The sequence below is a fragment of the Papio anubis genome, chromosome 10, assembly GCF_008728515.1.
Source record: "Papio anubis isolate 15944 chromosome 10, Panubis1.0, whole genome shotgun sequence".
NCBI lineage: Eukaryota > Metazoa > Chordata > Mammalia > Primates > Cercopithecidae > Papio > Papio anubis.
The window spans coordinates 87330689-87344033 of NC_044985.1; the positions used below are offsets into that span (position 1 = coordinate 87330689).

At 38.5% G+C, this 13345-nt stretch overlaps 1 protein-coding gene across 8 annotated transcripts in view; it reads right to left on the reverse strand.

Moving 5' to 3' along the window:
- The window catches only part of RAPH1 (Ras association (RalGDS/AF-6) and pleckstrin homology domains 1), a 107864-nt gene that overhangs the window by 13256 nt on the left and 81263 nt on the right, over window positions 1-13345 (reverse strand). For all 8 annotated transcript variants that reach the window (XM_009182837.4, XM_021923899.2, XM_021923898.2 and 5 more), the window contains 5 exons: window positions 11608-11673; window positions 9483-9626; window positions 8484-8594; window positions 2455-2553; window positions 1680-1800 (listed from right to left, as the gene is read on the reverse strand). In XM_009182837.4, coding sequence (XP_009181101.1) covers window positions 1680-1800; window positions 2455-2553; window positions 8484-8594; window positions 9483-9626; window positions 11608-11673 — 541 coding nt within the window. The remainder of the gene's footprint in view (window positions 1-1679; window positions 1801-2454; window positions 2554-8483; window positions 8595-9482; window positions 9627-11607; window positions 11674-13345) is intronic.

Here is a 13345-nt window from a genome sequence, read left to right on the forward strand (position 1 = left end):
TGATGCTTTTTCTCTGGATTAGTCTGAGTTTATGGAACTTGGGGAGGAAGATCATAGAGGAAAAAAGCCATTCTCACACACTATGTCAAAGGTAGCTATAACCAATATGACTTATTACTGATATTGACCTTGATCATGTGGTTGCAGCAGTGTTTGTCAGGTTTCTCCACTGTGAAGTTACCCCTAATCCCCGCTCCATGATCATTGGAAGCAAGGCACTAAGCACGGCCCACACTTGAGGACTGAAGAGGTAAGCTCCACTTCCTTCAGAACAAAGTGTCTTCATAAATCATTTAGAAATCTACACAGGACAGCTGTCTCCTCTTCCCCATTTATTTATTCAGTGATTTATTTACATCAGTATAAACTCATGGATATTTATGTCCATGGGTTACAATCCTATAACTACATTTATTATCATATTGCTCAAATTGTTCCAGCTTTGACCTTTGGAGCTCTTTCAGACTGGCTCCTCTAGGTATCCCTTTGACATATTCTCATCTTGTTTTTTGTGAGACAGCATCTTGTTCTGTTGCCCAAGCTGGAGCACAATGGTGTGATTATACCTCACTAGTCTTGAACTTCTGGGCTCAAGCAATCCTCCTGCCTCAGCTTCCTGAGTTGCTGGGACTATGTGTAGTACCAAGTCTGGCTAATTAAAAAAAAAAAAAGTTCTAGAGATGGGGTCTTGCTGTGCTGCCCAGGCTGGTTTTGAACTCCTGGGCTCAAGTGATCCCTTCACTTAGGCCTCCCAAAGTCTTGGCATTACAGGCATGAGCCACTGTGCCTGGCCCCACTGTCGTTTTTTAAGCATTCCCTTACTTTCTGGCATTACAATATGCTCCAGGCTCATCCTATATATATTCAGTGCTGCAGCCCTATAATTAGCCATTTCTCTGACAGCCCTGTTTCTTTTTTTTTTGGAAGAACGGTATTAGAAACCATGATCTATTTAAGCAGCATCCTTGGCCAAAATTTAATAAAACAAAAAAACAAAAAGAAACCTCTATGATCTAGGGACTGGGTATTCTCATGTTCCTGGGCTATCACTGCTTCTGTCCCTCTCAGTGGACAGAACTAGGAAATGTATGTGTATATACACATTCTAAATTTATTTTTACTTAATAGAGATGAAATAGAGTCATACAGCTTTTAAATATACTACTACTTAAAGTTATTATTTCTTTCATCACATCCAATGCAAAAATTTAAAAATTCTGCTTTTAGATGACATGGATCTCATTCATGAAACATTTTCAATTGAAAGATTTATCTTAAGATGTGATCATAGCACATCTTAAAGGATATAGGAATCTGAAGGAGTACAGCTTCTTCATGGATTCTGAGTACAAAGACTTTTTCCAAGTAATGTTTTATCCCAAATTATGCAGTAACAGTGGTTTTCTAGCAGTATGTGTGTTTTGAATAAATTATATAAATATAAATAAAACTGGTTTTAAAAGTCTATATACTGATTTTTCATGTCAGATACATTTGTGAACTAGCCCATGATACTGTGCCCTCTAACAATTTTTAAAAAGGCATCTGTTGATTATAATTTAGGAATTAAGTATGGCTCCGGCTTTTAAGATCAAGTTGAAATTTCCAGGTCTACTATCAGTCTCTACAGAAACCTCCATATTAATCACAAAATAGCGCTTTGAAGCATTTTGAACTACCTGGGATGCTGGAAGAACTGGATCCTGATTTAATGCTGGAGCTGGATAAGGAGGTCCAATCACAGGTTGACTCTGTCCTCTTCAAGGCTTCTTGGTAGTTCACATAGAGCTGCTTCCCATACTAAAGCGAAGACAGGAAATGGTGACATCTAAACTTCACTGAGTATGATACAGAACGATAAGGTAAAATGGGGGACATACTGCTGTTTACTGATTGATGGTCTGTATTAAAATTAATACCTATGATACTTCAAAAATTCTTCTAATACCATAAATTATAATCTATTCTGATTTCTCCCTCATTTTTAGAGGGACAACAAGAAGTCAACACTTGATTCTGTTCATTATAAACATTAATGTTTTTTCACCCCAAATTCTTGATCCAAGGGCAGCTTTTCAGCACTCTTCAGGATACTGCTCCAAATGTGGTTGGTAAATGATCATTACTTAAAAGTAATTTAATTTTTCCAAAACTTACTTTGCTTAGGCTAAACTCCACTATTTAAGAATCATATAATGCATTCTCCAAACCCAAATTAAATCACTTTGATACTACACAAGCTTTTACCAGCAGTATTATTCCAAGTATACCAAATGTTAAAAGTTTATCCCTATAAATAAGGAAAAAAGACAACATTTAAAACTTGAAACTTAGGCCTGAAAAAACTAGGCGCTGGCAAATCCATGAACATCAAAGTCAGAATAACTGTCATGACAACGAAACTGTATCATCAAACACCTCATGATTCCATCATCAAATCAAAAGGAAACATGCCTTTGCAATGCGGATCCCATTGACCCACTGATGCAGTGTCCTCACATCATCACAACAAAGGTATTTGATATATTGAGATTTCTTCTGGATTTGTGGATGCTGCAAGATTAAAGACAAAATCCAACTAAGTCTCTTGGAGAACTAAAGAAAAACAAACTTTATCAAAGCTTAAACATATCCTGACAAGTTACAGGCCATTAGAGTAATGGCCAATACAGTTACGCTTCTCATATGGCCATAAGGCCAAATAAAATAGCCCATAAGAAATTTTACAAAGTAAACGAGAAAGAAACTTCTGCGAAATGTTAGGTCAAGATGTCCAAGTTAAAACAGATCTTCACATCTTGGGAAATTCTCAAACATTCCTTCTACATTTCAAAGAAACAAAGTTCATCAAGGTTAACCAAGTCCATAGAATTCTCCATCTATAAGATTATGAAAAGGAAGAGAATGTTTAATTTCACTTTCAACCCACTGAAATTATGAGTGCAGAAGACTCCAAATCAGACAGGGACTTTGACAAAGCTTCAGTGTCTAGAGGTGAGGTGAATTACTGGGCTGGGTACACCAAGCCTATGGCACAGCACCTGGGACAAGAGTCTACAGTCACACCTGTCACAGGTGAGTACAGCCCTGTAGGTCCCACTCTCTACCAAACTGCAGGGCTGCAGCACGTGCCTCCAGGGGACATGTAGATGTCAACAGCATAATCACATTTAGTTTTCACAACCCACTGTACTTTTCAGTTGAGGCTTGGATCAGAGGCGACTGACTTAACCTTGGCTACAAAATCCAGGTGTTATGAATATGTTTAAGGAATTCTAACACCACTGAGGCTCAATCACCAGGTCCTTGGAAAGAAAAGCCCTAAATCACACTTGTTCTGAATGTAATGACTTAGGATTACCACATCTCTTTTCAACTGTTACGAAAACCAAAAAAACTAATGGCTATAATTTGCCTGGAAAAAAATTTAAATTCATGTTCACTTTTAACAAAGAAAAAGGCCAGGCGCGGTGGCTCACACCTGTAATCCCAGCACTTTGGGAGGCCGAGGCGGGTGAATCACAGGGTCAGGAATTCGAGACCAGCCTGACCAACATGGTGAAACCCTGTCTCTATTAAAAAATACAAAAATTAGTCAGACGTGGTAGCACATGCCTGTAATCCCAGCTACTCAGGAGGCTGAGGCAGGAGAATCGCTTGAACCCAGGAGGCAGAGATTGCAGTGAGCTGAGATTGTGCCACTGCACTCCAGCCTGGGTGGCAGAGCGAGACTTCGTCTCCAAAAAAAAGAAAGAAAGAAGAAAAGCTTTAAAAGAATTTAGTTTTCCAAAATTCCCCGATTATATTCATTGGTTGTGATAATCTCAATATCAATAAGCTCAATAAAACAAGCAATTTAAAGACGTTTTCAATGCATCAAGAATAGATGGCCACCAATAGAAGTTATAAGTATCTGCATTGTTAAAGATCAATCACTTTGGTCTACAATGAGGAAAAAAAAGTAAACCTATTAATTCTATTCTTTGTTTTTCAGAGCTCAGCTCCTGTAACATTTAATACCAAAACCAATTTTCTTGTCGAAGGTTATAGTCAGTTTTAAACAATACACCCTCAACAATAAGAAGTCAGCAAAATCATACCTAACAGTCTTCCCTCCTGATAATATAGGCCCTCTCTTGGAATACGCTCCTTGTCCATGGTAAATTACATTATAATAAACCATAATAGTGATCTTGAAAAAGTAAAGGAGGGCAGACAGAGAAGTATGTATTCCTCTATAAAAGGAGGAAGGAGGATTTTACCTCATTCATTCAACAGATACTTATTGAGAACTATTTGCCAGGTGCTTCAAGTAGGTTTAGTGATGAGCAAAACAGAAGCTGTAGTTTGTGCAGAAGATAAAATAGGCCAACTGAAAAGAGCTTTGTTAGTGTTGCCAGTGAGGGCTTAAGAGACTGTTCTGCTTCATGGAGGCACTGCCTGCAGGGCAAGGTTCAGAGATCTCTGCAAGCTGCTTTAGGTGGCTGGCAGCTGTATCACTACCCCCTCCCTTAATGGTGATTTGCAAACTTGACTGCATGGTTGTTCAACTGTAGCAGAAGCCTGAGTGTGCATGTGTGCTTCTATGCGTTCTGCACAAAAATAGGGTTTATTATTATTATTTTTTAAATCAAAACAACATCTGGGAAAATCAAAGAGAAATTATCCTCCACCCTGTTCTCCTCATCTCTCTAACCTGGGAATACAGATAATAACCTGAAGAGTACCATGGTATAACTATGAGTCTTTTTAAGTCAAGTATCAGATTACTTGCTAGTTTAAAATTCCTTTTAGAACCTCAAAAAAAATTTTCATCCTCTCACATAATAAAGGCATTCATTACTTTCCTTATGGTCATCCAGGCTCTGTACAAGTACCTCTGCAGATTGTCTGTTCTGCTAATACATTATTTCATTAAAAGTGGCATTTATTGCACCCTTGCTATGTACTAGACACTATGTAAAATATTTCACATACTTCATATTTTTCACTAAATACTCACAAAACCCCTCTGAGTTACGTATTATCTCCATGTTGCAAGAAGAAAGCAAGGCACACAGTAAGGTTAAAACAGCACTCAAAATTGCTTCCGATTAAGTGAAAAGTAGTACTAGAATCTGAACCCATGCAATCTCATCCCAGAGTGCATGCTTTTAACTACTATTTCATACTACTGCCTTATTAAAATGTGCCTCCTTTGAATCTGCTACCTCTGCTCCTTTTTTCCCCACAATATTATGCTGTCATTTTAAAAATTACACCAGGGTTAAGAGGAAGTCTGGAGGAGACATTCATTGCTAAAAACCAGAAGTTCAGGCCAGGCGCGGTGGCTCAAGCCTGTGATCCCAGCACTTTGGGAGGCCGAGACGGGCAGATCACGAGGTCAGGAGATCGAGACCATCCTGGCTAACATGGTGAAACCCCATCTCTAATAAAAAACACAAAAAACTAGCCGGGCGAGGTGGTGGGCACCTGTAGTCCCAGCTACTCAGCAGGCTGAGGCAGGAGAATGGCGTAAACCCGGGAGGCAGAGCTTGCAGTGAGCTGAGATCCGGCCACTGCACCCCAGCCTGGGCGACAGAGCGAGACTCTGTCTCAAACAAAACAAAACAAAACAAAACAAAACAAACAAAAAAACACACCAGAAGTTCAACATTTAGATTCTTAAAAGAGTCCAGAGAACATATAATGAAATTGCTCCCAAAACAGATGAATACCTATTAAGAAAGAAAGGTCAACATTTCATTTTTTAAATGACGCTGACGGGTTGGGTGCAGGCCCCTATGGCTGTCTCCTCCTCCCCACTTCTTTCCTGGCAGAGCCTTACCTCTCACCTATATCCCACAGGGTGTGAATTCTGACTGCTGTGAGCCAACTATAGTAGTTTTATTCCCTTGTCAGTGATTGGCTTGTCAGCAGAAAATGTACTCTGGGCCAGTAACTCTCAAAAGGGGTGGTTGAGTAACTTTTGTGAAATAGTTCCTTCCTCTTATAAAAGACAAATACAGGGAGCAATAATCCCTCTTCTGCTGGCTGGATTTTGCTGAGCCTACATGTGATGCATAGAAATGCAGCAGCCATCTTGTGACTGTGAGGTGAGTCAGCCCGAGAATAAGCTGGTATGTGGAAGTAGAACAAGAAAAGATGGAAAGCATTTGAGTTCTCACTGACAACGCTGAGCCACTGAAATAACCAACCAACTCTTACTGTTTTCATGTTATGAGATCCCCCAATAACTTTATTTTATGTGGATTATGTCTACTGATATTGAAGGAGTTAAAAATGTACCACCCTGGCATATTAAGTTAAAAGACACTTGAAAAACAGCAGGTACAGAAGATCACTCTGACCTTCATGCTATTTCTTAAAAGCCTTAGAAGATGAAATTACCATGCGAAAGATGCCTTCCCAATACTAGAAAGCGACAATATCTTTCTCCTCAGGGATGAGAAGTTGAAACCAACAGAATTCTGTACAGACCTTGTTAAAATAACTCGTATCTTTAAGGCTTCACGTATAACTTAGTTGCTTCTTCACAAATTATTCTTTGTCCAATCCAGTATACAAGTAATTATGCTTTTCTTCTGTTGATCTCTTATGTCAACTTAATTCGTGTGCCCAGCCAGGACCCTAAGAGGATGGAAGTGAAGTTTTTCCACCCCAGCAATACTTACATTAGAAATTAAAACTAAGAAAAAATTAAACTACAAGAATACACAGCTGCCAGGCCAGGCACAGTGGCTCACGCCTGTAATCCCAGCACTTCAGCAGACTGAGGTAGGCGGATCACTTGAGGTCCGGAGTTCAAGACCAGCTTGACCAACATGGCAAAACCCCATCTCTCCTAAAAATACAAAAATTAACTGGGTGTAGTGGCATGTGGCTGTAGTCCCAGCTACTCGGGGAGCTGAGGCATGAGAATTGCTTGAACCCGGGAGGCACAGGTTGCAGTGAACTGAGATCACGTCAGCCAGGGAGACAGAGTGAGACTGTCTCAAAAATAAATAAATAAAAAAGAATAGACAAACACACATTACACTAGCGTGAAGATACCATCACATGTCATATAACCTTTTAGAAAACTCTAGTATACATATGTGAGAGAATGAAAGTTCAAGAGGCAAATAACATCTTAGCATTATTAAATAATTTTAACATCATGGTCTTAGGGACTGACTCTTAGGAGACTGTAGACATCATTTTGAAAACTGCTGAATTAAGCTACTTTGCACTGACTTTTAAAAAAGTATTTGCACCTAAAGGTACCTAAAATGATTCAGTGGTGTTCCCCCAAAACACAATTATTTAATAAAAGGTTGCCATTTTGGCCGGGAGCAGGGGCTCTGCCTGTAACCCTACCACTCTGGGAAGCCTAGGCAGGCGGATCACTTGAGGCCAGGAGTCTGTGATTAGCCTAGGCAACATGGCTAAATCCTGTCTCTACAAAAAAACACAAAAATTAGCTGGGTGTGGTGGCATGCGCCTGCAGTCCCAGCTACTTGGGAGACTGAGCTGGGAAGATCGCTGGAGCCTGAAAAGTCAAGGCTACAGTGAGCTGTGATTGTGCCACTCCACTCCAGCCTGGGTGACAGAGCAAGACTCTGCCTCAAAAAAAAAAAAAAAAAAAAAAAAAGGTTGCCATTACAATGTACTGAACTTTATCAAAGCAATCAAAACTCCTAAAATCCTAAAACTCCTAAACTAATGGCCATCACCAAACTAAAGTGACAATTCTGAGAAAAGTGAAACTAAACACGACGATATCAACATGTAGACCTAAGTAGTTACCAAGGAATTACAAAGATGGAGCCAAAGGAAAAAAAAAATTATCTCCATAATTTTCTTGAATTTTTGTATGTCGTTTTTATCAGTGTTCTAATAGATCACTGTAAATTTGCTTAAAATGTCAGTTCTTCTCAAAAGTACAGATATAATCATTGTAAGAAGTACAAAAGCTTGAATAAAGAAGAAAAAAAAACTTCCTAAAAACAGCTCAGGTCGCAATACATGCATGGGCTATCATGACTATAGTTGAGGGAAAAAAAGAGACAAAAATTATTTCTGGACCAGTTGACAGCCAGTCTGATTTGAACTTGGACACAATGCCCTCTGATGGTTTGCTGAGTAAGTACAGGAAAAGAACTAAAGCACATTTATGACCTCTATTTGGCTCTGTTCTAAGTTTCCCTAAAATAAGCCTAGTGTTAAATGATAATCTCAAATTTATAATCAAACACATTTTATAGCTCACAACTCAAAACTTACAACCTAATATTCACTCCTTACCTAGAGATAACTGGTTCAGGGTCTGCTACGATATAGCACGTGCTTCTTTTCCTTACCACACTTCACCATTCCTTTTTAAACTTTGAGAATAAAGCAAAAACAGTGTAATTGATGGTATCTCAACAATTCTAAAATGTCCAATAACCTGTTCTATGTCTAACATCAATTAAAATTCCTAAAAAGAGATATGTATTTACCTTCAGCACCAGACAATAGTCCGTAGGTGCTTTGTATTTGTTCCGATAGTCCTGGCCATAATAAACGTTGACATGATCCAGCTGGAGAAAGCACACCAGATCCCGAGAGACCTAAGATAAAAATACCAAACAGATAAAATTAATAATGCACAAACAAGCAAATATACCTGGTTAACAGTTTCTAGGTGAGAATCAAAACTGCTTTTGCTAATACTAAATAGAAATTATTGCTATTTTACACAAGACAATGAGATGCTCCATTAATGTTTCTTCTTTAATCATCAATGTAACAAAAAAAGCAGCCCCTTTTACTTACTGTTTTGTCATTCACAATGAACACTAACTTGTTAAGGAGTGTTGGCATTTTAAAGATACTATTAATATAGTCTAGTACATTAAAAACAATATTGTATAATAGAGCTCTCTGGAAAGAACAAGAAAATATCATGTCGTTCGGTGCCTATAATGCATATGTCAAGTACAGTGATTCGCAACTGGTTGGGGGAGGTTTTCACCAGTTAAATAGGGGCAACAGTATATGTTCATAGGACTGTCGTGAAGACTAGATGAGATAATACTGTAAAAAAGTTTAAAACAGTCCTGATGCCAATAAACACCAAAGTGATAACTACAGCAGGGTGGCCCTTAGCAGAAGCATATTACCCAAACAAGATAAAAACGTCTGTAATCCCAGAGAGCGGTGCTGTTCTTCCCAAACAAAAATAAACAAAACTACTCCAGAACTGAGTCCCCAAAAAACAACTAATAAAACTATGATTACAAATTTGGTAAAGAGAACTGAGATAGGCTCAACTAGTGACCAGAGAAGTAAGAACTTTCAGGTTTCTTCTTCTTTATAATAGATTAATAAAGCAATATTCTATGTCTTCCATGAATTTAAACAAATCATAGCCTGGGTTCACCTTGTCAGCATACTCAATACAAATTAAAAGCAATTAGCATAATGAGGAAGTTCAAATTCCAACAGAAGGGACACACCTTTGCTTTTCCTTTGGGGACATAATAGATACCAGATGCTCGCAACAGAAAATAACGCTTTTTCCAGGACTTCTTGCCATCATCCTTCAACCAAAGGACTCCTTCAATTTCTGGTACAGTTACAGAACTTCCACAAAAACATTCCTAAAAGAACAAGATTATTTGGAAAGACTTATGATCGTTGGATTCTCAGAACAAAGTTGTGTTTACTCCTGTGAAATGCATGACAGTTAGTTATTAAACCAAAATGGTTTTATATTAAAACCAAGCTGCTAATTTAACCTCAATTAGAACTTTCCGGCCAGGTGCGGTGGCTCATGCCTGTAATCCCAGCACTTTGGGAAGCCGAAGCAGGTGGATCACTTGAAGTCAGGAGTTCGAGACCAGCCTGGCCAACATAGGGAAACCACATCTCTACTTAAATAAATAAATAAATAAATAAATAAAAATAAGCCGGGAATGGTGGCGCGAGCCTGTAGTCCCAGTTACGTGGGCAGCTGAGGCACGAAAATTGCTTGAACCTGGGAGGCAGAAGTTGCAGTGAGCTGAGATCACATCACTACACTCCAGCCTCGGCAACAGAGCAAGACTGTCTCAAAACAAAAACAAAAACAAAAACAAAACCACTTTCTATTCTAAAGACAACACGAGTTTGGAACTACTATGGCAATCCTAAAATGTTTACTAAATAAAAATGCCAGTCATAAATGTGATACTGAATTTTTACCTACAAACTTTTACCTAAAACACATTAGTGTTTCGGAGAAAAACTAAGTTGACACATTAACTGAGTTGCATATAACAGTAGCTAAATACCTTTGTAAACAGCATAGTTACACTAAATTTAATAAAACTGTCAGGGCAAACCAAGCATTAGACTTTATTTTTTCTCCACATTTAGATTAGCTGTCAAACTAAACAGGAATATATTTTAAAAGAATGCAACATGCTAAGTGTATGATTAAACTTTAAGAATTTAAAAACTATCCATTTATGTGACTAAGACAAAGAGGGCATTTGTTTAAAAAATACTTAATACTAGGATGAAAGAACTATAAACACTTAAAATGCTAAGTTCTAAACACTATGCTTTGATAAAAATCTAATATTAAAGAAATCAATCATGTATTTGTGAAAGAAAAGAGAAATCCTCAGAGAACACTAATATAGGACATTTGGGCCTAAATTAATTTCTCCTCAAAGTACAGAAAAATTAGGAATTATAAGGCAGATTTTTACTTAACTGTAGCTTGTATCACTATGAAAACTGAATGCCGATCTTCACTTCCTGATTGCCTTGCTGGTAAGTAAAGGTTTATTCAGGTTTTCAAGTATACTAACTTATTTGATTTTAGTTCTTTAAAATCAGCCAAAAATTCAATTACATTTTTCCAAGAAAAAATGACCATGATTTTTTAAATTATTTGAATTATTTAAGGATAAAGCTGGAAATATTTTGTGAACAGCTAATTATATTCAAATTTCTCTCTGAGTAAACAGATAAAAACAGCAAAACCACATCCTTCACTGACCAGCCATCTCTCCCACTTGGCAGCCCCTAAAAGCTCATTACTCTTAGACCATTAGAATATGGCTTGGCAAAATAATAGTTTTTAAAAGGGTCTTCAGTGGCCTAACACGTTCAACACAGTTGAACTCTCTCCTTCATACTATCTAAGAATACACAGTCTTCTTTAGTTAAAATTGTAACTACAAATATAGAACCCTGACATACTTGACTTCAAAAAGGATTTTTATTTTATTTTATTTTATTTTATTTTATTTTATTTTATTTTTTATTTTAGACAGAGTCTCACTCTGTTGCCAGGCTGGAATGCAGTGGCGCGATCTCGGCTCACTGCAACCTCTGCGTCGTGGGTTCAAGCAATTCTCTGCCTCAGCCTCCTGAGTAGCTGGGATTACAGGCACCCACTACCATGCCCGGCTACTTTTTGTATTTTTTAGTAGACAGGGTTTCACCATCTTGACCAGGCTGGTCTTGAACTCCTGACCTTGTGATTCACCCGCCTCGGCCTCCTGAAGTGTTGGGATTACAGGTGTGAGCCACCACACCTGGCCTAATATTTTAATTTTTCAATGTACAAGAAAATGGGGGGTGTCATACCTCCAACAGGACTTCTTTGTTTCTATCTGCCATCTCAGCTGTTTCCTTTTTCCCCAAAAGATAATTCTGGAAAAACAAATACATGGAAGGGATAGGTGGGGGAGAAAAAAAGAAGGTTAAAGCATAAATCCATTCTGTTATTCCCTTGGCACAGGTGTATGTTTTCTTCTAGAGAAATAGCAACTCTAATTTCTGTTGGTATAGAGTAGAATAAACTTTGAAAAGTTACCTGTATATGGGCATCATCACTAAAATGCTTAACACCAGTCTCCTCCTTGCCTGGCCACTTGTCATAAACTGTCCTCACCCAGACTGTGAGGTGATATTACATTCAACAGCTGGCAAATATGTTTTGGGATAGCTAATGAAAGCTACAGTTAAAGGATCTGAAAGATTTAGAAATATACTGATCTAGGTGCAGAAAATTTATGTTCTGGCTTTTTAAGAAGAAATCCCAAATTCTCTGGGACTCATTTATTAATAATCTCATTTACTTGACTCAACTAAAAATCTGAATTCTGGCTAGGCACGATGGTTCACACCTGTAATCCCAGCACTTTGGGAGGCCAAGGCGGGCAGATCACGAGGTCAGAAGTTCGAGACCAGCCTGACCAACATGGTGAAACCCCGTCTCTACTAAAAACACAAAATTAGGCAGATGTGGCGGCATGCACCTGTAGTCCCAGCTACTCAGGAGGCTGAGGCAGGAGAATCGCTTGGAGGAGGAGATTGCAGTAAGCCAAGATCATACCACTGACTCCAGCCTGGGTAATAATGCGAGACTCCATCTCAAAAAAACAAACAAAAACAAAAAGCAAACAAACAAACAAAAAAACTGAATTCTACTCATTAGTACACAGTCATCCCTTGTTGTCCATAGGAGATTGATTCTAGGACCTCCCCTGTATACCAAAATCTGCTGATGCTTAAGTCTCTTATAAAAATGGGGTCACATCTGCATATAACCTATGCAAATTCTCCCTTGTACTAGAAATAATCTCTAGATTACTTATAATAACTAATACAATGCCTACATATCACTTATTTTGCATGAATTCAATGCAGTATTCAACACGTGGCTTATTCAAGTTTTGTTTTTTAGAACCTGAATTATTTTTCTGAATATTTTAGATCTGCAGTTGGGTGAATCCACAGATGCAGAACCCATGGATATACAGGGCTGACTGTAATTATTATTATTATTATTATTATTATTATTATTATTATTATTTGAGACGGAGTCTCAGTCTGTCACCCAGGCTGGAGTGCAGTGGCACTATCTCGGCTCACTGCAAGCTCCGCCTCCCAGCTTCAGGCCATTTTCCTGCCTCAGCCTCCCGAGTAGCTGGGACTACAGGCGCCCGTCACCACGCCCGGCTCATTTTTTGTATTTTTAGTAGAGACGGGGTTTCACCGTGTTAGCCAGGATGGTCTCGATCTCCTGACCTCGTGATCTGCCCACCTCGGCCTCCCAAAGTGCTGGGATTACAGGCGCAAGTCACTGCGCCCGGCCTGTAATTATTTTTCATAACTGCCTACAAAAAGATCTGTTGATACCCCCAAATATGTATTTTTCACTAAAACATCCGGAAAAGACATGTCATGATTAAGCCACCTGAAGCATAACTATGCAATACCTTTAACACTGCTGCTATTTTTCCTTATTACTACTTTTTACTGTGGAGTTGTTTTCCCTCACCTACTGAATTTTGTAAAATGTCTAGGTATTGGGAAGTAT